The sequence below is a fragment of the Neoarius graeffei genome, chromosome 17 (assembly GCF_027579695.1).
Source record: "Neoarius graeffei isolate fNeoGra1 chromosome 17, fNeoGra1.pri, whole genome shotgun sequence".
Lineage (NCBI taxonomy): Eukaryota > Metazoa > Chordata > Actinopteri > Siluriformes > Ariidae > Neoarius > Neoarius graeffei.
In genome coordinates this window covers 19,486,760-19,513,012 of record NC_083585.1, presented here as the reverse complement: position 1 = coordinate 19,513,012, position 26,253 = coordinate 19,486,760, and the positions used below count along the sequence as shown (strand labels likewise).

Here is a 26,253-nt window from a genome sequence, read left to right as displayed (position 1 = left end):
ATATTGTGCATGTTTGTCCAGGGTTTTTATCCACGTTAAATCAAATACCCAATATTTGTCCACCATGTTAATAAAGAAGCATTTCCTGTACACCTTGAGTTCACCAACTCCTTTACATTTTAGGTTCTGCAAATGTGTGCCACCTTGCAAAATGTAATGTTCAGCTCATAGAAGGCCATAAATATCACTGAGATAAGTACACTGATACAGTAAATACATAGATGACCAACATCATGGAGCAAAAAGGAGTGTGTGTAATTGATGAAGATTTGTTAGAAAGCTAAGGCCCTGGTCACACTACAGCTTGCAATGAGTTTGTAAATACTTCATTCATTCATTCATTATCTCTAGCCGCTTTATCCTTCTACAGGGTCGCAGGCAAGCTGGAGCCTATCCCAGCTGACTATAGGCAAAAGGCGGGGTACACCCTGGACAAGTCGCCAGGTCATCACAGGGCTGACACATAGACACAGACAACCATTCACACTCACATTCACACCTACGGTCAATTTAGAGTCGCCAGTTAACCTAACCTGCATGTCTTTGGACTGTAGGGGAAACCGGAGCACCCGGAGGAAACCCACGCGGACACGGGGAGAACATGCAAACTCCGCACAGAAAGGCCCTCGCCGGCCCCGGGGCTCGAACCCAGGACCTTCTTGCTGTGAGGCGACAGCGCTAACCACTACACCACCGTGCCGCCTTTGTAAATACTTGGCGATGAAAAATTGGTAGCATTGCCACCAATTGTGCAATACACGGCAAATGTTCTCCAAGCTTCGAGAGTTGTTTTTTGGTGTCTACACCTCATGAGTGGCTAAAAATGTCATGAAAATTTTCCATACATGCATTGAAATTTGGTGATGTTTTCGTCAGCAAACTAAGCAGCGAATGGTCTCAGATGAGTTTGGGAATACTTCCTGAAGCTTGGGGAAATTTCGCCAAGCCTCTTGAGATGTATTTGTCTTGAATCCATGTCCCTAATGCTTGCGGGAGCTTCGTCAACACAGCAGCAAGGCATAGCCAAAACTTCGCCAAGACTTAAAATGCATTTACACTTGGGGATCCTTTGGAGCGCGTTGTGCGTGCTCTTGGGACCTAAACATTACAGGAAACACCTGATGCTGATTTGAGCGCAATCAGCATGCACATATAAGGACACTTTTCACAGAGACTTTTTGAAGTATTATCATCACTGTCACGTTTGTTTCTAGCCATGTTTATGACTCTGCTTTATGACACTGATTTCTGTTTTACTTTTGGCTTCGTTTGTGTTTTGTTACTCTGACTTTTCCTCACATTTTGATTTTGTAAATATCACACCTGCTAATAAACACACTTCCTGCACTTTCATCCATCTACCGCCGCATAGCTGACAGAATACTTCGCAAAGTCTCTGTGAAAACAACGTCCTTATATGCATGGGCTGATTGTGCTAAAATCAGCATCAGGTGTTTCCCATAACAACTGGGTCCCAAGAGCACGCACAATGTACTCCGTGAGCGAGTGTGGCTGCTTGAGTTGCACCAGGCTTGTGACTGTCAAGTGTTCGCCTGCTCTATGACCAGAGCTTTTAGCTCGCCTGTACATCGCCATGCATCATCACCAAAATGCCTCATTGCGATTAACCCATCGCTAAGCATTGCAAGTTGTCGTGTGGCTGTAGCTTAAGTTACTGAATTTACAGTACAGATGCTGAAAAAGTCAGTATGTGTTTCTTCTTGTTGAATTTTGCAAGGCATGTTTCCTCATTCACTTGCTCTGGGAACCGAAGATGAAGAAAATACATCTTCTCCACTTCCAGCACTATGTCATCCTAAATATATAAATATCAGTGTTGTAAGAAAATTCAAGAATAACCCAGTAAAGAAGAAAAACAAGAAGAAGAATACAACCCCAATCAGAAAATGGTGGGACAGTATGGAAAATGCAAATTAAAAAAAAAAAAAAAAACAAGCAGAGATTTCTAAATTTACTCTGACTTGCATTTCATTGCAGACAAAACAAACCCAAGACATTTCATGTTTTGTCTGGTCAACATAATTTCATTTCTGATTATACATCAATTCCTGCATTTCACTTCAGTTTCCTGCAACACATACCAAAAATTTTGGGATGGGGCAAACAAACGCTTCATCACTTCATGTCTTCAGTCCCTAAACATCTTTTAAGTGCTGCGACAAGGCATGACAACATTATAAAGTAGTAAATGCTTTACCGTCCCAACTTTTTAAAAAAAAATGTATTCCAATAATAATAATAATAATAATAAGTTAAATTTATATAGCGCCTTTCAAGAAACCCAAGGACGCTTTACAATTATAGATAAGGAAATAAATAAAAAAATAAAAAATAATAATAAAAAATAAATAAATAAAAAAAAGTAAAAAGTCCACCAAGTAGAGGTCAGGATGTAATTCCCGTGGTGTAGCAGCCACAGTCCCACCAAAAGGCGCACGAAAACGAGTCCCACATCTCCAGCACTGCCACCGTGACGCCGTCAGCAATATCGCTCAAACACCACGCCATGGATCCACAAAGCGAGCAGAGAAGCTCCGCCACGCAAAGCGCTGGTATGTCCAAACCGCCTGCACAGCTGCCACGACACCACTGAGCAACATCGCTCGGAACATCACGCCAAGCGTTAAAGCGCAGAGCGCTGGACAACCACAATGTAAAACGAGCAACGAGCTCACTGCAGTCCATAGCTGGGAGCGCAGGCATCGCCCACGGCGAACCAAGGCCTGGAGGGAACCGACGCCCAAATTAGGTCTGGAGCTACACCACAACCGGTGGACAAAACACTCAAACATCAAGCTACACAAACAGAAAAAAAAATTAATAAATAAATGAAAAGAAAATAGAAAAAGAAAGAAAAGAAAAGAAAAAAAAAGCTCTGGTGAGAAGCGGCAGCCAGAATGCGCACGACGTACTCTCAACTGGAAACGGAAAAAAAATTTTTTTCAAAAAAGAATCAAAATTGAAATGTGTTTATTTTGAAAAACAATAAAATTCATGAGGTAAAACATCAAATACTGTGCTATTGTATTGTCTTGAGTGCAATACAGGTCAAAGATTATTTACAAATCATTTTCAGTTTTAATTTCAATTTAAACATATTGTCCCAACCTTTTCTGATTTGAAGTTGTAGTAGTAATAATAATAATAAAGTTGCTTTAGATTAAAGCATCCACCAAATGCAGAGTAAATGTAAATGTAGTGCATCTAACCTGGCTGATGCTGAGCTGGCACTGGGAGACAGAGTTTATTCCAGGCAGTTCTACACACAGCTTTATTCTCCTGTCTGAGTCACTGCTCAGTGAACACACCGTCATCTGATGTTTCGGCTGCTGAGGCTGAACAAACTCCGTGCTGGAGATCACCTCAATAAGACCTGGCCTGGCCTTGTCTTTATCCTCCTGACCCAGACTCAGCTGAATACTGGACTCCTCTCTGTCTTCTTCCATTCGTAGTGAGCAGATCTGCTGAAGCAATGACTGGGCTGTGGAAAAAAAAGTTTGCAGATCTATGTAAATCAAGTCATAAGCTTTAAAATGGCTGCCAAAGTTCTTAGTGACTAAAACATTTATACTGATAAGAACTGAATACACAATCAAACATAAAAACATTGTATTTTCAAATATCAAATCTGGAAACAAGTACATTTTTATTTAAATATTTTTCTGGTTAACTGTCACTAAAAAATAGGTACCCTATGGGTACATGTGGCTACTGCTTATAAATAAAATAGTTTTCTGATACCATGTCCATACAGTCAATATAGCATATATATTTACTCTATGAGGCAGTAGCCACAAAAATGAACAATTTAAAAATTGTTATGGGAGATGAGATGTGGTGAGTAGGATCCAAGAGCAGAACACAAACAGTAATCAAATAAATAGAGAGTTTTAATCCAGGGAAAAGGGCGTGGCACAAGGGTAAACAAACGGGACAAAAACAAATGGCAAAAATAATCCAGATAACAAGAGACAGAAAACTAGACAAAAACACGAAACAGGAAAGGACAAAAAATGCTAGGACAAGAAACCAAAAACAAGAAAAAAACTCTAGTGCAAAAAACCATGAACTAGAAATAAACCCTAAGTGCAAAAACCATGAACTAGAATAAACCCTGAGTGCAAAAACCATGAACTAGAAAAACAAGCTTGAGCAAACAACCATGAAACATAACAGAGGCACAGAAACAGCTAGAAGTTCCTGTTTGAGAACAGTGTTTTTATAACAGAGAAAACCAGGACATGAATGCAGACATGAAGGAATTCCCGTTCCGGATTCGGATCGGCGCTGGCGTGAGAGATTCGTAATCTTTGGAGTGAATGTCCGGAGCGGAGCATGACAAAAATCACAGAAGTAAAATATACCAAGTGTTTGTCATCTCATCTCATTATCTCTAGCCGCTTTATCCTTCTACAGGGTCGCAGGCAAGCTGGAGCCTATCCCAACTGACTATGGGCGAAAGGCAGGGTACACTCTGGACAAGTCGCCAGGTCATCACAGGGCTGACACATAGACAACCATTCACACCTACGGTCAATTTAGAGCCACCAGTTAACCTAACCTGCATGTCTTTGGACTGTGGGGGAAACCGGAGCACCCGGAGGAAACCCATGCGGACACGGGGAGAACATGCAAACTCCGCACAGAAAGGCCCTCGCCGGCCCCGGGGCTCGAACCCAGGACCTTCTTGCTGTGAGGTGACAGGGCTAACCACTACACCACTGTGCCGCCCCAAGTGTTTGTACTTTATATTATTCTCCTCTTACCTCTTATAGTTTTTGAAACTGAAACCTCCGAACCAAGGCTGACATACACACGCTGTCACCATGACCCAAACTCTTATTTCCCGGAAATGGCCTGGCGCTAGAGCTCAGTGGTCTCAATACTCTTTTCGACAACTTCCCGTAACAACTCAGAAGTGCGTCACATCTACATCACACATGGGACCACTGGCTGAAGAAGGCGAGGAAAGGGGGACGACCTGGAGTATATTTTAAAATTGAGGTATTTCACCTGACGTCACAGGGTCACGTGACGCCCCGGTGTCCGCCATTTTGAATGTCAAGCTACATACTAATGCTGCAGACAGAGAGGGAGAACCAGCTTGAAAAAAAAAAAAACGTGTTACAGACACCTAGAATAGATTAATTTGTCAGTAAGCACTCTATAAATAACCATGGTGTTTGCTTGTTGTGCTGTGGGCTGCCACAACAGACAGGGACAGCGTGCAGGACGCTCCTTTTACCGGTTTCTAGTGATGGGAATTTCGGCTCTTTTTCGGGAGCCGGCTCTTTTGGCTCTTCTTACTATAAGGAGCCGGCTCTTTCGGCTCCCAAACGGCTCCTGAGATTTTATTTTTGATTTAATTGCTGCAATTAACTAGTTAATTACATTATTATTTATATTTTATCAATAGGATGTTTTCCATTTTATTTTTTAGTTTTTGTAGCCATTGTAAAGCTTTGTAAAGTATAGCAGTGTAACAATGTTCTAGCTATAGAAATAAAACTTACTTACCAATTAATAAATTATTTTCTCACAAACATAATGCAAAACTGTGTTATATTACCAATATAAAATACACAGCTGATTTTCCCCTCCTCAGGTGCCTCACAGACTCCTCTCCCCTGCGCTCCACAGCTTTAAGCATTACACCAATTTTCGTATTTTCGCAGCTGTGAATGACATCAACCCCCCCAACCAAAAAAAGTAGGCGTACACCATGCTACTTTTTTTCCTTTGAATGGTAATAGACAACACAAAGACGCAATCGGACAGCAACTTTTTTTGTGAAAGTCTCTCTCTCTGAGGCACCTAAGGACAAAAAACTAATTCGGCTCCCCAACTCGGCTCCCACCGAAGAGCCGGCTCCCGTCGTTCACTTCAAAGAGCCGGCTCTTTGAACCGGATCGTTCGCGACCGACACATCACTACCGGTTTCCTACTGACCCAGACAAGAGGGCCAAATGGATTACAGCTGTGAAGAGACAGGATTGGGAGCCAACAGAGTACTCCAGACTTTGCAGTGATCATTTCATTTCAGGTTAGTTTATCAGTTAACGCAATTTTGATAAAATATATAGCAAAAAGTAAATGGGTCAGTGTTTGTTAACCCATCTGAGCAGTGAAACAAGGCAGTGTTAATTTGTCTAGGGTTGCATGTAGCAGACATCAGACATAAAAAGCAATAACAGAGGCTAGAAAGAAACGGGACAGAAATAAATAAACAGGGCTCCATACCAAGGCTGGGTACAGTGTTTGTGATAAAAGACAGATCCAATTTAACACGAATTACAGCTTACTTTCTTGTTAAAATGTGCAAAGGTCTCCACCATCTCATACCGCCTTGCACTGAAGGACTTAAGCGTGCCGTCCAAAATGGCTGCATCACGTGACTTGGTCACGTAGGTGAAATACCTCAATAGGAACACACGTTCCCTCAGTAATAAGCATAAACATGTCTGAAAGTGATTTCTTTAGTCTAGTTCATTTATTTCGAATGGTGAACCGAATTGCATACACTCACCGGCCATTTTAATCGGAACATGTGTATGCGTATGTGCAGTGCATGACTGTTACACTCATTCTTACATACTGTACTTACAACACGGTGACATAGTGGCTACAGCCTCTATGTGAGGCAGTACCCACAAAAAAACAAACAAAAAAACAAAACAAAAAAACCCCATTCACATTGCATGGTACCTATTTGTCATTTACCTGGTTTAGTTTGGGGATTATCCTGATCTGGCGCTCTGGTTTTAGTCTGATGTCGTGACATTAGCCGGCGTTTCATATCCTGTACAGTGCCCTTTAGTTTGGCCTTCATGACAGTGAAGTGTTGTGACAGGCTCAGCTTATGTTGCTTCTGGATAAAGTTTAGAGCCAGAAGATGTATCTGCTCCTTTTCTTGTGGATTTTTCTCTGCTCTTTGAAGAACTTCTGGATTGAAGGCCACGTCCACTATATGGTAATTCTCTGCAAAACAAACAAGCTGAATTATCCCATATGATCAGGGCTTTTATTACCCATTATTAACTTGCTAATAAAATAAAGTAAACGAGAACTGTATGAAAGTAAGTCATATTATACAGCAGACCAGTCAACCAAAAGAAGAATAATGCATAGTCCCACTAGTGTGGGAAATAAGGAATTTTAAGCAGACTGTCACAGGACAGACAAGTCTGAAATGTTGTCTGTCTGTCTGTCTAAAATTTAGCCTGTCTGAATGATGGGCTAAAGACCCGGGACAATTCGGATGGGGGTCCGGGGCCCTAAGGCAGACCCCGGAAGCTGAAGGGCTTTAGATGCCTGGAGACGGCTTCTCAGCTATTTCCAGGCACATTTTTGTGATCTTCGAAGGCCAAATTACACTAGACATTAGTTGCTCATTGCACTACAAATTGAATATAATTTACAAGAAAATGTAGGGCGGCACGGTGGTGTAGTGGTTAGCGCTGTCGCCTCACAGCAAGAAGGTCCGGGTTCGAGCCCCGTGGCCGGCGAGGGCCTTTCTGTGTGGAGTTTGCATGTTCTCCCCGTGTCCGCGTGGGTTTCCTCCGGGTGCTCCGGTTTCCCCCACAGTCCAAAGACATGCAGGTTAGGTTAACTGGTGACTCTAAATTGACCGTAGGTGTGAGTGTGAATGGTTGTCTGTGTCTATGTGTCAGCCCTGTGATGACCTGGTGACTTGTTCAGGGTGTACCCCGCCTCTCGCCCATAGTCAGCTGGGATAGGCTCCAGCTTGCCTGTTTATTTAAATTGTATAATTAAATAAAATACTTTCCTTTTCTTGTTTTATTTTTCTTTAATTGTTGGAACTGCACCCTCTTTCAATATGGGCTTATAGCCAACGCTCCTCAACAGATCAGAGGTTTCGTACGAGTCTGCAGTAAAATGTGCAGAGCAGAGGAGAGACCACTTCATAGGCACCCAATGTGCCCATGAACTTCTCGCAAAACGCATCCAAATCTTTGCAGTTTGAACATTCTTGGACCATGAATACAACGTAAATCCACCTTCTGTCATGTTGCTGCACCCGCCAGCAACACATCTATGCGGCATGGCGATAAATTAGATCAAAATGGAGGATCGGAGTTTCAGTCAGCTCTGTTTTAGTATAGCGGAAATGGCGATGAGACCGATAGACTTCCTGCTGTGGCGTTACAGACGTCAAGGTCATTCACTCAGACTGCTACCTATATAAATCACTTTAATAGTAAAAATTACTAAATTAGATTTATTGTTAGCAATTAAAACTATTCCTGTGCCATTCTTGAGGTCTCAAGGCATTTATAAACGAAAGTGAGGCCATGGCTAAACTCATCCCGGAGATCTCCGGAACACCGGAGGCTGCTCACTCCTTCCAGCTGGGCGGAAGTGCTCACAGACGGCGTCGGGACCGTAAACAAAGGCGGGTAAGCGAGGGGGGCTACGAGCTAAGCTAAGGCTAACACCGCATCAACTCCCTTTACCCAGCATTTTCCTTGCTAATGTCCGGTCTCTGGTGAACAAAATGACTCTGCATCACCAACAATAAACGGATTATGGACTCCAACGTCATGATCTTTACAGAGACATGGCTAAACAGCAGTATTCTGGACAGTGCTATTGAGTTAGCAGGACACCACACTCTCCGTGCAGATAGGACTGTAGATGGCTCCGGAAAAATCAGAGGCAGAGGTTTGTGCATTTATATAATAGAGCTTGGTGTACAAACTCTGTTATTGCCGAGAGACACGGCTCACCTAATGTGGAGTTTCTCATGGTAAAATGTAGACCTTTTGATCTCCCAAGAGAACTCACATCAGTTTTCGTTACTGCTGTATATACACCACCAGACATTAATGCTAAGTTTGCAATGGGAGAATTGCATGCAGCCATTAGCAAACAGCAGGAAATGCACCCAGAGGCTGCCTTTATTTTTGCGGGTGACTTTAATCACTCCAACTTGAAGACAGTACTTCCCAGACTGCATAAACATGTTACCTGCCACACAAGAGAAAATAAGGCCCTGTCCATACGGCAACGGATTCAGGTGACTCCGATACAATTGCTTATCGTTTAGGCCTGGCGTCCACACGGCACCGGCGTTTTGGGTGCCCAAAACGTAATCTTTTTGAGAACGGGTTCCAGAGTGGAAAGATCTGGCAACGTTGCCGTTGTGAAGTCATCTGGATGAGTAGAACGGATTTGTTTACGATGACGTCACAACCACATGACTGTGAGTGCTTCACGCTGGGTAGAAGTGTAATGAACTCGATGCGAGTTGTCAACAAATCCTATAACTTGGTTCATGAAACGCGCTTACAAAATATTTTCACTGTGAATATTTATTGTGTAATGGTGCAAAGTGAGAGAGAGAGAGAGAGAGAGAGAGAGAGAGAGAGAGACTCTGCCCTTAGGGCAGAGTCAATCCCGCCAGCAAAAATAGGGAAAAAAAGTAGCGATCTCACCTCTTCAGATGTTGGTTTAAGTCCTACAATACATTCCTCAAAAAGGGCGTAGAAGAGCAAATTAATCCATCAACGTGTAGCATTCAATTTATTCTGGACCATTAAAGATGCCGCCTTCCGCGTAGAATCATACGTCATCCTCACCGCCATATTGGATAGGTCAAAGCGGAGAATAAAGATTCATGTGCTGCGTTTAACTGTACCAACAGGTTTACCGTCCAAACGAGATCACATGGGATTACCTTTCACAGGTGAGAAACAACAAATTAATCCATCAACGTGTAGCATTCAATTTATTCCGGACCATTAAAGACGCCGCCTTCCGCGTAGAATCATACGTCATCCTTGCCGCCATATTGGATAGGTCAAAGCGGAGAATAAAGATTAGCTGCGTTTAACTGTACCAACAGGTTTGCCTTCCAAACGAGATCGCATGGAATTACCTTTCACAGGTGAGAAACAACAAATGAATCCATCAACGTGTAGCATTCAATTTATTGAATTGCCGTGGACGACAACGGCAACGAGATGTTATTTAAAAATATAGCGCGTCCAAATGGGCAACGATCAGTAAAATATCAGGTCCATATGGCAACGCAACACTTGCTGAAAACGATGCAATACACATGCCACACCTCTAGGGGCGCTGTAAGACGGTCCCTTCGGAGACACCAGAACAATAGAAGTAGTAAGGACGCATGCGCATAAACTATTATGCGCGAGACTTCATATTAGCCACAAAGTCAGGAAAATCTGTTCGTAAAATTACATTATAATGACCAAATACAATGAAAAGTATTTTTCCAGTCTCACCTGTGAAAGGTAATCCCATGCGATCTCGTTTGGACGGCAAACCTGTTGGTACAGTTAAACGCAGCTAATCTTTATTCTCCGCTTTGACCTATCCAATATGGCGGCGAGGATGACGTATGATTCTACGCGGAAGGCGGCGTCTTTAATGGTCCGGAATAAATTGAATGCTACACGTTGATGGATTAATTTGTTGTTTCTCACCTGTGAAAGGTAATCCCATGTGATCTCGTTTGGACGGTAAACCTGTTGGTACAGTTAAACGCAGCACATGAATCTTTATTCTCCGCTTTGACCTATCCAATATGGCGGCGAGGATGACGTATGATTCTACGCGGAAGGAGGCGTTTTTAATGGTCCGGAATAAATTGAATGCTACACGTTGATGGATTAATTTGCTCTTCTATGCCGTTTTTGAGGAATGTATTGCAGGACTTAAACCATCATCTGAAGAGGTGAGATCGCTCCTTTTTTTCCCTATTTTTGCTGGCGGGATTGACTCTGCCCTAAGGGCAGAGTCTCTCTCTCTCACTTTGCACCATTACACAATAAATATTCACAGTGAAAATATTTTGTAAGCGCGTTTCATGAACCAAGTTATATGATTTGTTGACAACTCGCATCGAGTTCGTTACACTTCTACCCGGCGTGAAGCACTCACAGTCATGTGGTTGTGATGTCATCGTAAACAAATCCGTTCTACTCATCCAGACGACTTCACAACGGCAACGTTGCCAGATCTTTCCACTCTGGAACCCGTTCTCAAAAAGATTGCGTTTTGGGCACCGGCGTTTTGGGTGCCACTCATCCAACGTGTGAAACCCATAATGAAGACAATAAAAGTGTGGCCAGAGGGGACAGACTCTGTGCTGCAGGACCAATTCAAACACACAGACTGGAATATGTTTGCCATTCAAGCAACCTGTCACTCCCACACAGACATTGTGAGCTACGCTTCCTCTGTACTGGACTACATCACCACCACCATAGACAGCGTCACCACCCAGAAAATGATCACCTTGTACCCAAATCAGAAACCCTGGATGAACAGAGATATCCGTCTACTGCTGAAAGCCCACAACACTGCCTTCAGATCAGGAGATGTACAAGCCTAGAGTACAGCCAGAGCTGACCTGAAGCATGGCATCAAGAAGGCCAAGCACTGCTACAAACAGAAGGTTGAGGAACATTTCTCCAACTCCAACCCCCAACATATGTGGCAAGGCATTCAGGTCATCAGCGACTATAAGTCCAACAACCCTTCCCTCCCATCCTCTGATATCTCCTTTCTCAACGAGCTCAACAATTTCTATGCTCGGTTTGAGAAGGACAACCAGGAGTCTGCATCCAGGGCAAGGCTGACTACAGACCACCAACCCCTAACACTCTCCCCTACTGATGTCAAAACAGTGCTGAGCAGGATCAATCCACATAAAGCTGCAGGCCCTGATAGCATCCCCGGACGTGTGCTCAGAGCATGTGCTGGGGAGCTGGCAGGGGTCCTGACGGACTTATTGAACATGTCTTTGGCCTATGCTGTCGTTCTGACCTTCTTCAAGACCACCTCCATCGTGCCAATACCAAAACATTCCACTCCAACATGTCTCAACGACTACTGTCCAGTAGCACTCACCCCCATCATTACAAAGTGTTTAGAGCAGCTGGTCCTGGCACATCTCAAATCCTGTCTTCCCCCCACCCTGGACCCCCACCAATTTGCCTACCGCAAGAACAGGAGCACAGAAGATGCAGTCTCCCTAGCACTGCACTCTGTCCTCTCACACCTGGATAATGGCAACACATACGCCAGAATGCTGTTCATAGACTTCAGTTCAGCATTTAACACTGTCATCCCCTCTAAGCTCATCACCAAACTCACAGATCTGGGCATCAGTGCTCCCATCTGCAACTGGCTGTTGGATTTTCTAACCAACAGGCCCCAACATGTTCGTTTAGACCATCACTGCTCCTACACCCTCATCCTAAACACCAGCGTACCACAAGGCAGTGTGATGAGCCCGTTCCTCTACTCCCTTTTTACTCATGACTGCAGACCTGTACATTACACTAACACCATCATCAAGTTTGCGGATGACACCAGAGTGATAGGCCTCATCAAGGACAACGATGAGTCAGCCTACAGGGAGGAGGTGGCCCGCCTGGCTGTGTGGTGCAGCGAGAACAACCTGCTGCTCAACACCAATAAGACCAAGGAGCTCATCATGGACTTCAGGAGGAATGCTGACACACACACACCCATCCACATCAATGGTGCAGTAGTGGAGCGTGTGACCAGCTTCAAATTCCTGGGGATCCACATCTCGCAGGACCTCACCTGGACAACCAACTGCTCCAACTTGGTCAAGAAGACTCACCAGCGTCTCTTTTTCGTGAGGACTCTGAAGAAAAACCACCTCTCTTCAGACATCCTGGTGAACTTCTACCACTGTACCACTGAGAGCATCCTAACCAACTGTATTACAGTCTGGTATGGGAACTGCTTTGTCTCGGACTGGAAGGCACTGCAGAGGGTGGTGAAGATCGCCCAGCGTGTCGTGGGAGCCTCACTTCTTGCTGTTGAGGATGTCTACAGGAAGTGATGTCTCAGGAGAGCCATAAACATCAACAAAGCCTACTGCCATCCAGCACACAAACTGTTCACTCTACTGCCCTCTGCAAGGCGCTACAGGAGCCTTTGGACCAAAACCAGTAGGTTCAGGAACATTTTTTTTCCTTCAGCTGTCTCACTGCTGGACTCTGCCCCCCCTCCCCCACGGTCCCCCCCTCCACACACACACACACACACACCAACCCCCCCAAACAAACTGAATTGACTCTAACTGACTTCATTGCACTATCACTATTTGCACTGCTGTTTATTCATACCATGTTTTGTATATACTGCAAATATCTATGTATCATACCATTGTACTACAGTTCATTCATACTGCACATTTTGAACATACTGTATCTGTCATATCATTATACCATTCCATACCCTGTAATTCCTGTACATTTATATTTATGTATATTACACTTATTTACTGCTATGCACTTCTGGTTAGATTAGGGGTGTCAAACATACGGCCCACAGGCCATATACGGCCCACACGATGATTTTAAATGGCCCCCACGTCAGTCCCTGTATTTTTGTGTCAACCAGTGTCAACTGGCTATCATTCCCGCAAAATGTAGTTCGTCATCCATCCGCTAGATGGCGACAATCTAATTCTAGTAAATGGCTTGTCAACGTTCCAAATTCCTGACTGAAGAGAGATCGCGAGCTAGCTTCTTGATGACAGGAAAACGTCATCTAAGAAAAGGAAAGTAGACAAAGAATGTCGGATTTTTCAGGAAAAATGGACAAATGCCTACTTTTTTTGGGAAGTTAACAGTAAGTGTTTAATATGCTCACAGCAAGTTGCTGTACCAAAGGAGTACAATATTCGTAGACATTACCAAACTGCTCATGCAGAAAAGTGTGATCGTTTTACTGGACAGCTGTGGGAGGATAAACTGAAGGAGTTGGTGGATAGCTTAAAAAAGCAGTAGTCTGTATTCAGGAGGAGTTCCGAAACAAGTGAGGCTGCCGTGAAAGCCAGCTATCTAATAGCCAAGGAGACAGCACAGTCTTCAAAGCCATTTTCTGATGGCGAATTTGTGAAAACTTGTATGGTGAAAGCAGCACAGCTTGTATGCCCAGATGTCAGGCTTTCACCAACATTAGCCTTTCTAGAAACACCGTGGCCTCTCGAATCGACGACCTTGCTGGACAGCTGACACAACAGCTAACTACAAGAATTCACGACTTTGTTGCTTTCTCCATCGCAACTGACGAAAGTACAGATGTAACAGATGTAGCACAGCTGGCGATTTTTATTCGAGGTGTTGACTCCGCTTGTAACATCACAGAGGAATTTGTTGACCTGGTGGCCATGACAGACACTACGAAGGCTAGCGACATCTTCAGCAGTCTTGTCATGTCTTTGGATAAAGTGGGAGTGGACTGGGCTCGTGCTGCAAGTCTTGTGACTGATGGTGCACCATCAATGATTGGTGTGAAAGCTGGAGTTGTGGCCAAATTCAGAGACAAAGTGCAGCAGTGTGGAGGTGGTGAGTTTTGGAATTTCCACTGCATTATACACAGAGAAGCGCTCTGTTGCAAAACATTAAAAATGGACAATGTAATGTCGGTTGTCATTGACACCGTCAACTTCATTCGAGCAAAAGGACTCAATCATCGCCAATTTGATACTCTCCTTGCCGACTACAATATTCACCACTCTCTACCATACCACACCGAAGTGCGCTGGCTAAGTCGTGGGACTGTATTGAAATGTTTCTTTGAACTGCGAGAACAAATAGCTGAATTTATGACTCAGAAAGGGAAAACTGTGACCGAGTTAAGTGATCCGGACTGGATTTGCGATCTCGCATTTATGGTCGACATGACAGGGCATTTGAATGACTTAAATATGACAATGCAAGGTCAGAACAAACTGGTTACTGACCTGCACGCCAGTGTTCGAGCTTTCCAGCGTAAACTTGGCCTTTGGGAAACACAACTGTCTCAAAGTAACCTCGTACATTTCCCCTCCCTGGCCTTGCAGTCTACTTCTCCTCCTCGCTTGGTCCGGCATTATAGAGAGAAGATTGCTGCGCTAAAGAATGAATTCCACAGCCGCTTTCGTGAATTCCACCAACTTGAAAGCCGGTTCTCAGTATTTACCTCTCCGTTCACTGTGAGCGCTGCTGAGGTGCCATTTACATATCTCCAGCTGGAGCTTATTGATTTGCAATGCAACACCGTATTACAGCAACATTTTAAAACAGTGGACCTCGAAATGTTTTACCAGGGCCTTGGGTCCCGTTATCCCAGCCTCACTGCTTTTGCAGCCAAACTCCTCTGTATGTTTGGGACAACTTATCTCTGTGAACAAGCATTTTCTGTTATGAATCTAAACAAAACTGCACTGAGATCTCGACTTACACACAGCCACCTTAATCATATCATGAAAGTTTCAACTGTACAGAAACTAAATCCTGATTTTGATGAGTTGGTGAAGAGCAAGAGATGCCAAATGTCTGGGAAAAGCAATTGAAATGCTCTCTCTCTCACACACACACACACACACACACACACACACACACACACACACACACACACACACACACACACACATTCTCTTACTCTATCTCTCCCCTCCCTCTCTCTCTCTCACTTACACACACTGTACCTTTCTTAGCCACAGTTTTTTTTTTTAGTGGTGAGCACAAACAAGTGTTATGGACATTGTTGACTGCAGTTTATTCTCATTAATGTCAGTCTATGAATGAATATTGATCGGTTAACTAATAGAAGTTGCATTTGAAAAATGTTACTGTTGTAGGCTATATGTTTATTTTTTATTTTTTTCAGCCACACTGTTTTAGAGTGGTTAGGACAATTATTTCACAGCTTCAAAATTTCACATAGGCCAATATTTCTGTTTAGTCATGGTTTACTCTCAATGAAATGTTACATTTAAAACCAATTTTGAATAAACCAATCATACTGCAATACAGATTTCATGGTTGCACTTTTTGAACACACATTCACCGATTATGTGGCCCTCGGTAACCTATAAATTCAATGATGTGGCCCTCTATGAAAATGAGTTTGACACCCCTGGGTTAGATGCAATCTGCATTTCGTTGCCTTGTAGCTGTGATATGTGCAATGACAATAAAGTTGAATCTAATCTAATCTAATCTAATCTAATCTAATCTAATCTAATCTAATCTGCTTTAAGTCTGTTTTTTAACTTGAGCTGAGCCGCTGAGTTTCACTGAGGTCATCAGGTGTTCCTTGCTAAGCCTACATCACCTCCAGAGGGCTCAACGGTGGCACATGCGCCCCTCTCTGTTTTTACCCCTAATGCTGACTGAGGGTCACCTTGCTGCCCAGTTATGGTCCTTTCTTTTCAGCCAAAGCCAACTTCTCCTTCCAGCATCTTCCAGTGGCTTGATAACCTGTCGGAGGGCCTATCCTCAGACTCCCATCACTTTCAGCTGTCTGATGGTTGACATGGCTACAAAATCCCTGCAGCCAACCTCCACAGGCAGCACATGTGCTTTCCAGCCCTTTTGTTTCACTTCAGTAGTACGGTACTTTACTTGAGTTTTTCTTTCTCTAAATACTTTTGAATTTTACTTATTACATTTCAAGGCAAAATATCTACTTTCTACTGACTACATTTCTCTGTAATAATAATCATCAAACACTGGCCACTTTAATAGGAACACCTGTACACTAGTTTATTCAGCCAATCATGTGGCAGCAGAACAATGCATCAAATTATGCAAATTCATTAATTTATCTGCAATTTAGCAGATCCAATCTGCCTATGTGCATAATTTTGGACAGTGGGAGGAAATCAGAGAACCTGGAAAAAAAAAATCCATGTAAGCTCAGTAATGAACCAGGAACTCTGGAGCAGTGAGCTGGCAATACAAAGTTTGTATCAAACATCAGGATAGGGAGAAAATGTGATCTTCAGTGACTTTGACCATTACTGGGACGACTGCTGGTCCCAGACGGTCTGATTTTTTTATTTGACAAATTGCTGGTATTCTGGGATTTTTACACACAACAGTCTTTACAAAAAAAAGAGACTTCGATTGGTTGATTCCGAGGATGGAGGCCATATCGACCATCTTCTCGATTAAAGCCGTGGTAAGTAAATAATAAGTCAACGTCTGGCATTGCATTTTTTACCTGAATTTTGTATTTCCTCATTACACACAACCCCGATTCCAAAAAAGTTGGGACAAAGTACAAATTGTAAATAAAAACGGAATACAATAATTTACAAATCTCAAAAACTGATATTGTATTCACAATAGAACATAGACAACATATCAAATGTCGAAAGTGAGACATTTTGAAATTTCATGCCAAATATTGGCTCGTTTGAAATTTCATGACAGCAACACATCTCAAAAAAGTTGGTACAGGGGCAATAAGAGGCTGGAAAAGTTAAAGGTACAAAAAAGGAACAGCTGGAGGACCAAATTGCAACTCATTAGGTCAATTGGCAATAGGTCATTAACATGACTGGGTATAAAAAGAGCATCTTGGAGTGGCAGCGGCTCTCAGAAGTAAAGATGGGAAGAGGATCACCAATCCCCCTAATTCTGCGCCGACAAATAGTGGAGCGATATCAGAAAGGAGTTCGACAGTGTAAAATTGCAAAGAGTTTAAACATATGTGACCCCTCACCGAATCCAGGGACACATGTCGGCCGAAACGAATCCGAGATAATCGCAAAAGAAGCATTTTTTTTCGAAATTTGTGATTTTTGTTTTTTCCATCATGTGCAAGTTGAGATCTTGAAGAATGCAATCAGTATTTCAGACAATAGATTGTTTTGTTGGAAAAGCATACATTTTTTGTTGCAAATTGTCTCGTTTTTGTCAGGACTGTAGCCTGCTGGGGGGTGTGGGTAAATTACCATATGGGCCATTCACATGATGATTTAAGTCTTTTGTTTTTTTTTTCCCGCGAATCAGCTGTATGATCTGGGCTGAGTGCATGGCTACTTAACCTGCATACAGGCGTGTAATTTCACTATGGAATGAGTTACTAAACAGAGCGCAGAGGAGCTGACACACCGCGAAGCAAACAGACACACGGTATTTACGTCGGAGATAAACATTTCTAGCAAAAAAAACCCGCAACCTCGTTTTCCAGATTGAATGGAATACTTGAATGATCGGATTATACACGGACCGTTCTAGGATTACATTCCATCGGAGGCATTGGTGTGTGCAAGGCGACGTTTCTCTTTCTGATGGGGTAAGTTTATTAATCTAAGGCTGTGTGGTTATTTTTGCATGTAACGGAGAGTGTTGTGGTTTGGTTAAGCCTAGGTCACAACCGGACGTACGATTTTTTGGCCGTGTGATTTTTGGCGTTTCCCAAATCGCTGCGTTTTTTTTTTTTGTTCACGGAGAAAGACGCGCGTTGGCCGTAAGTTTGTCTTGCAACCTGAAAAAAACACGAGCGCCCGTAGAATTTGTTTGACATGACAAAGAACTTCTGTGGCCGGTCTGCGGCTCGAAAATCAGCACATCACATGCGCGCTCTCGTGCTTTTCACACGCGCGCTCTCGTGCGTTTCATGCGCGTGCTCTCGTGCGTTTCTTGCGTTTTTTGCGTGTAGACCGGCCGTAGGAGCACGTACTGTACGGCCGGTTGTGACCGAGGCTTTACATGAAACTAGTGTTGTGTTAGTTGTGTCATCATCGTGCTATCTTTCTTTCTTACGGTGTGAGTAATTTTTCAACCACAAAACGTTAAAGTATACTTTAGGACTTATTTTTGTACTTCATAATTGTGTTGGGCATACTTTGCATGGAAGGAAAATTGACGTGGTGATCTTTGTTTACATGAAAGTAGCATCGTGCTAGCTCGTAGGGGGTAGGGCTTTCCTTAATGTCATGCAGATGAGCACCATTATGTGCCCGCCCTACACCCAGAGTAGCTGAGATGGAAAACTTTGAGGGCGATTTTCTCCCTTTCCTGTTTTAAGAAGTATACACTTTCAAAAGGCCACACATTCTTCAAATATTGTCAGATCTCCACATGGAAGGCATCACTGGAAAGCTTAGAAATAGAGCCCTGCACTCCCGCGGGAGTCCCGTGGGACCCGCCGCAAAGCAGTGCGGCGCAGGACAAATTTTGAAAGTTCATTGCAGGCGCGGGCGGGACCGGAAGTGCACATATGCGCGCGCGGGCGGGAGCGGGAGTGCACATATGCGGCGCGGGCGGGAGTGGTGATAAGCTACAGTCCCGCTAACTAAAAACGTGTTTGAAATAAAATTTATAAATTATTAATTTATGTCTATCATATATAATTTGTGCTGGATATTTTATTTGGCATTAATAAAAACATTTTAAGATGCCTAAATTTGCAGAGAGAGTCAGATTGCCAGATTGAGTGAGGAATGGCATCTTAAATTTGCCATTGATCACCCTAACGGGAAATCCTTTGATCACTCTAATGACTCGCCGTTCACACCCAGCCTCCAGTGACCCACACTAACATGATGCCTCAATGACACCTTCGATGAGCTGGTCATCAGAATTCTGATTCTGATCCAGGAGAGGATAAATATCTCTCGTTCGTTTCTCGATTCTTTTCCTCTTCCGTGTTTGAGATCTCCGATCATGGCAGAAGAGCAGAGCTCCTTTACTGAATCTCACAGTGCTTCAAAAGTAAGTGCTGGTTTAAAAAGAGGTACATTTACCGTTAAAAAGTCAAGAGTCCTGAAATCGGACATTTGGAAGTCGTTCTCACTCGTGTACGACGCGGATGGAAATCAGCTGCCCTTTGCTTGCTGTGATAAGTGCCAAAAGGTTCTGACATACAACGGCCATAAATCAGGTACATCAGACCTGTCATCGCATCTGCGTGTGCGCAACACCTAGATGCACTGCTGTCACTAAGTCACCTTGTCCCAAATGGAATTGACATGCTGTATAAAGTAGCAACTTTCCTTACTCCAAAGCTGCGTCATATTAGGATGATCAATGCAAATGAAAGACAATACGTGACGGAAGCTGTGAAAGAGATGACCGAGGAGTTGGGGTTTGATGTCCAAACTGATGAAAGCGCGGAGCCACCTCCACCTAAAAAGGTCACTTTTTGTGAGTTTGAGGAATGGGAGGATGTCGGTGCTACGGGTGCTGAATCGAAGTCTGTAAACTCTGAGATTGATGATTATCTGAAAGTGAAACTCATTGGATCCGAATCACACCAATCTAAAGATATCCTGCTGTGGTGGAAAAATCACTGCTATGACTTTCCCACACTTGCCAAACTGGCACGGCATGTACTGGCCATTCCAGGTTCCAGCACACCATCCGAGCGCGCATTCAGCATATGTGGTCGCATACTGGAGGAAAGGCGCAGTATGTTGAAGCCCTCAACAGTGAACAATTTGCTGTTTCTCCATAGCTGTTCAAAGAACCCGATATCCTAAGCAATAGGCTTAGTTGTTTCGTTTACCTGTGTTTGATTTTCTCGTTTTTCTTATTCATATTCAAACAAGGTCAGCTATGTTATATTGAGTTAAACACTTGCACGGAGGCTCAAGCCCAAATAGTTTTAGAAATGTGCAACCATAGCCCTATAATGGCTACAGTAGCCTATACTGTCGATTTTTTGTTGTTGTAGGCTAGGACTGTGTTTTGTTATAACATTTATATATGCTATGCTTATAGGGTATTCTATAGGATATTCTAGTTAGAAATGCTTAACAAATGTAAACTGGGTTAGCCTAATGTTTTGTATGGCTGAACAATAAATATACCAAATTTCCACTTGGAATTACGTGCTCGCCTGTCTTTTATTATTATTATTATTATTATTATTAGAGTGCTGTAAAAAATGTCGCGTTATTATCGCGTTAACTTGACTCAATTTTAACGGCGATCATTTTTTTTTATCGCGAGATTAACGCTCTGTGGCATGATGTAGGTTTTTCATAAGCTTTTGAAACTAGTAGAGATGGGATTTATGGCTCTTTGATGGGATCCGCATCTTTGTGATCCGTTCTTTGAAAAGAGCCGTTTAAAAGACTGGCTCATTTGGCTCTTTTTAAATATTTATTCAGTTTTAAGAAGACAGCGTCTGTAAACTCAATGCTATCCCAGAAATCCTTCCTGTAATATGCAAATTTGGCCGCCTCTGATTGGACAGCGCGACGCATCAACAGGCAGAAAAAGTGTAAAAGTACGAAATGTGTTAAGTGAGATGAAACAGTAAAGATCAGATTCAATGCAATATTTATCAACGAACAACTTAGTTAACATAATAGTGTACTTTATATTATAATCAAGCATGTCAAGCCTACCGTCACTGTGTAACCTACAGTATTTCTCTGATGAAAGTTGTAGACTAACTCAAGCAGTAAATCACTTCAGAGTGAAGTGGAAGAAGAGTGAAGTTCACTCCTCTTGCTAGCTCTGCTTTGCAATAAAAAAAAAAAAAAAAAATCATTGGTACAAAGCAAGCCCATTCACTTTTTTATGCTGATCAGAGAATTACAATGGTTTCTCATGTGATAAAAATGTGCGACTCGCGATTAAATATTTTAATCGCTTGACAGCACTAATTATTATTATTAGAGACACTACATGCTGAATTCAGAAACAAGGTAAATAATAACAAACGTGAACGTGAGCTGTAGATATTTATGCTCAAATCCACTCAAAGTAGGGGGCGGGGCACCATCACGCTGTGTCAAGACAAGAACTTTCCTGAGAAATAACGCGAACGTCTGCATCATGCGGGATTTGCGGGCAGGAGCGGGACAAAATATGGCAGGCACGGGCGGGAGCGGGAATGAAAATCATAATTTTTTTGTAGGCGCGGGCGGGAGCGGGACTGAAAATCATAATTCTTTGCGGGCGCGGGCGGGAGTGTGACTGCACAATGCGGGCGCGGGCGGGAGCGGGACTGAAAAATCCGACCTGCGCAGACCTCTACTTAGAAACTGTACTTTCTGAATCTGTCAATAACTCAAAATGCCCCCGGGCAGACATGTGTCCCTGGATTCTGTGATCTGCCACATATCATCATCTACAGTGCATAATATCATCAAAAGATTCAGAGAATCTAGAAGAATCTCTGTGCATAAGGGTCAAGGCCGGAAAACTATACTGGGTGCCCGTGATCTTCGGGCCCTTAGACGGCACTGCATCACATACAGGCATGCTTCTGTATTGGAAATCACAAAATGGGCTCAGGAATATTTCCAGAGAGCATTATCTGTGAACACAATTCACTGTGCCATCCGCCGTTGCCAGCTAAAACGCTATAGTTCAAAGAAGAAGCCGTATCTAAACATGATCCAGAAGCACAGACGTCTTCTCTGGGCCAAGGCTCATTTAAAATGGACTGTGGCAAAGTGGAAAACTGTTCTGTGGTCAGACGAACCAAAATTTGAAGTTCTTTATGGAAATCAGGGACGCCGTGTCATTCGGACTAAAGAGGAGAAGGACGACCCAAGTTGTTATCAGCGCTCAGTTCAGAAGTCTGCATCTCTGATGGTATGGGGTTGCATTAGTGCGTTTGGCATGGGTAGCTTACACATCTGGAAAGACACCATCAATGCTGAAAGGTATATCCAGGTTCTAGAGCAACATATGCTCCCATCCAGATGACGTCTCTTTCAGGGAAGACCTTGCATTTTCCAACATGACAATGCCAAACCACATACTGCATCAATTACAGCATCATGGCTGCGTAGAAGAAGGGTCCGGGTACTGAACTGGCCAGCCTGCAGTCCAGATCTTTCACCCATAGAAAACATTTGGCACATCATAAAACGGAAGATATGACAAAAAAGACCTAAGACAGTTGAGCAACTAGAATCCTACATTAGACAAGAATGGGTTAACATTCCTATCCCTGAACTTGAGCAACTTGTCTCCTCAGTCCCCAGACGTTTACAGACTGTTGTAAAGAGAAAAGGGGATGTCTCACAGTGTGAAACATGGCCTTGTCCCAACTTTTTTGAGATGTGTTATTGTCATGAAATTTAAAATCACCTAATTTTTCTCTTTAAATGATACATTTTCTCAGTTTAAACATTTGATATGTCATCTATGTTCAATTCTGAATAAAATATGGAATTTTGAAGCTTCCACATCATTGCATTCCGTTTTTATTTACAATTTGTACTTTGTCCCAAGTTTTTTGGAATCGGGGTTTTGTATGTATATACAACCCCGATTCCAAAAAAGTATATACTTGTACATATTTGTCACAGGTCTCTTTTATGTCTGATCTGTTCAGATTTGCAAGCCACCGTCTCTGTCGTCTACAGGGTAGATCTTCCATTTGGGGTCTTTCTTGCATTTTAACAGTGGGTAAACTAAACAATCGGACTACAGCCTTTGCGGAATTGTTTGGGCAGCCGATAACTGCGCAAATGTGTGGTATTTCGTATTGCGATACCACAAACATGGTGGACACAGCTAAATCAGAGAGGGTTCATGGGGCATGTGATGTCATGTGCAAACGGTCTATCTATGCCAATTTCACTTTAAATAAATAAATAAATACAAGCCCCGGGGGCAGCACGGTGGTGTAGTGGTTTGTGCTGTTGCCTCACAGCAAGAAGGTCCGGGTTCGAGCCCCGTGGCCGGCGAGGGCCTTTCTGTGTGGAGTTTGCATGTTCTCCCCGTGTCCCCGTGGGTTTCCTCCGGGTGCTCCGGTTTCCCCCACAGTCCAAAGACATGCAGGTTAGGTTAACTGGTGACTCTAAATTGACCGTAGGTGTGAATGTGAGTGTGAATGGTTGTCTGTGTCTATGTGTCAGCCCTGTGATGATCTGGCGACTTGTCCAGGGTGTACCCCGCCTTTCGCCCGTAGTCAGCTGGGATAGGCTCCAGCTTGCCTGCGATAACAGGATAAAGCGGCTAGAGATGATACGAGATGAGATGTCAGATGAAAATATGATGACAGATCATGTGTACCTTTGCGTTGAGATCCCCTCTCCAGTTCTCCCCCCCACACAGGGACAGGCTGGGCAGGAGAGGTCGGGGCAGGAACTCGCTTCCAACCACACATGTTCAAGTACAGTGTCCCATCATGGGGCTTCTGAAAAGGATCATACACACTTCAGAGACATGGCGTTCCCCGCTGTACATGCTTTACCTTCCATCCCCGCTCTGAGTTATGGGTTGTTTTACAATCAGGGTACAAAGTTTGTGTCACAGGGGTCCAAAATTCAAATTGATTCAAACTGGTTCTTGTACCAGTTTTTAAGTGAAGGACAAGTTAAAGGACAGATTTCAGGTAATTTTTTGACATATGTGTATGGTAGTTTTGTGTAATCTGCTATAAGATAAAGAAGATTAAGTGTAACTTTAAGCAGGGCTGGGAGAAACAAATGAAGTGATTCTCGGAGAGGACATTTTTTTTGACAATTCAGAATCCACTACTTCCATAGTGCTTTTAAATATAAGGCTGTAAGCTTTGTGTTAGTTGTCTCTAATATTTATGTCCCAATATCTTGACCACATTTTAGGATGAAAATAATAATTTTAGATATGTTATTTTATATTGAAAAATTAGCTGGGGCGGCATGGTGGTGTAGCGGTTAGCGCTGTCGCCTCACAGCAAGAGGGTCCGGGTTTGATCCCTGTGGCCGGCGAGGGCCTTTCTGTGCGGAGTTTGCATGTTCTCCCCGTGTCCGCGTGGGTTTCCTCTGGGTGCTCTGGTTTCCCCCACAGTCCAAAGACATGCAGGTTAGGTTAACTGGTGGCTCTAAATTGACCGTAGATGTGAGTGTGAATGGCTGTCTATGTGTCGGCCCTGTGATGACCTGGCGACTTGTCCAGGGTGTACCCTGCCTTTCGCCCGTAGTCAGCTGGGATAGGCTCCAGCTTGCCTGTGACCCTGTAGAACAGGATAAAGCGGCTACGGATGAGAAAATTAGCTGTCTCGGAGAGGACGTTTTTTTGACACAATTACATACTAATTTGATCAAAATAGTCTGAAAACTTACTGGCATTCAACACTAAAACTTAACTATGTTTCAAATGATATGGAACCATCTCATCTCATCTCATTATCTCTAGCCGCTTTATCCTGTTCTACAGGGTCGCAGGCAAGCTGGAGCCTATCCCAGCTGACTACGGGCGAAAGGCAGGGTACACCCTGGACAAGTCGCCAGGTCATCACAGGGCTGATACATAGACAACCATTCACACTCACATTCACACCTATGGTCAATATAGAGCCACCAGTTAACCTAACCTGCATGTCTTTGGACTGTGGGGGAAACCGGAGCACCCGGAGGAAACCCACGCGGACACGGGGAGAACATGCAAACTCCACACAGAAAGGCCCTCGCCGGCCACGGGGCTCGAACCCGGACCTTCTTGCTGTGAGGCGACAGCGCTAACCACTACACCACCGTGCCACCCGATATGGAACCAAATATTTGTTTTATGGTATAAAGAATGATTTAAGTGCATCCCTTTTGGAGCTACCAGTGGTCAAAAAAGCACTTTTTCTAAATGACACGAGTAATTTTGCTAAATGTGACATGTACACTACCATTCAAAAGTTTGGGGTCACTTTGAAATGTCCTTATTTTTGAAAGAAAAGCACTGTTCTTTTCAATGAAGGTCACTTTAAACTAATCAGAAATCCACTCTATACATTGCTAATGTGGTAAATGACTATTCTAGCTGCAAATGTGTGGTTTTTGGTGCAATATCTCCATAGGTGTATAGAGGCCCATTTCCAGCAACTCTCACTCCAGTGTTCTAATGGTACAATGTGTTTGCTCATTGCCTCAGAAGGCTAATGGATGATTAGAAAACCCTTGTACAATCATGTTAGCACAGCTGAAAACAGTTGAGCTCTTTAGAGAAGCTATAAAACTGACCTTCCTTTGAGCAGATTGAGTTTCTGGAGCATCACATTTGTGGGGTCGATTAAATGCTCAAAATGGCCAGAAAAATGTCTCGACTATATTTTCTATTCATTTTACAACTTATGGTGGGAAATAAAAGTGTGACTTTTCATGGAAAACACAAAATTGACCCCAAACTTTTGAACGGTAGTGTATAAATAGAGCTATCACAGGGCTACAATAAGCAACCAAGTTTATTTAGTCAAGCCTTTTGATATTGAAGATAATAAGTGTTAAATGTGATTTTTAGCTTGCGTACCCTGATTGTAAAACAACCCTTATTTATTTATTTATTTATTTACCTGGAGGCCGACAGATGTGCGGAGGCAGCTGTGCGGCTCAGGGGGTGAAAAATATTCGGCACTGTCTCTCATCTGGCGCTCGATAAAACGCTTGTACTCTTCAGCATTGTTTTGCGCCATCTCATCCAGCATGGACCAGAACTGGCTCACCTGAGCGAGAACAGCGTTCTGAGGCGTGCAGGACTCCAT

General features: G+C 43.3%; 1 protein-coding gene across 1 annotated transcript; it reads right to left on the bottom strand.

The window, feature by feature from the left end:
- Window positions 1-12: 12 nt before the first annotated feature.
- On the bottom strand, window positions 13-26,253 carry pih1d2 (PIH1 domain containing 2). Its single transcript, XM_060943484.1, has 5 exons — window positions 26,065-26,253; window positions 23,814-23,934; window positions 6,742-6,999; window positions 3,231-3,502; window positions 13-1,816 (listed from the first exon to the last, which is right to left on the bottom strand). The coding sequence occupies exons 1-5, from the start codon at window positions 26,251-26,253 to the stop codon at window positions 1,682-1,684; spliced, it is 975 nt and encodes a 324-aa protein (XP_060799467.1). The 3' UTR covers window positions 13-1,681.

What these genes read in the sequence shown, in the direction of transcription:
- pih1d2 (XM_060943484.1), bottom strand. Translation starts at nt 26,253, where the DNA reads ATGGAGTCCTGCACGCCTCAGAACGCTGTTCTCGCTCAGGTGAGCCAG. An exon ending in TAATCCCCAAACTAAACCAG is followed by an intron (nt 3,503 to 6,741) that starts GTAAATGACAAA and finishes TTTTTTCCACAG; the next exon opens with CCCAGTCATTGCTTCAGCAG. An exon ending in GCCAGCTCAGCATCAGCCAG is followed by an intron (nt 1,817 to 3,230) that starts GTTAGATGCACT and finishes TTATATATTTAG; the next exon opens with GATGACATAGTGCTGGAAGT.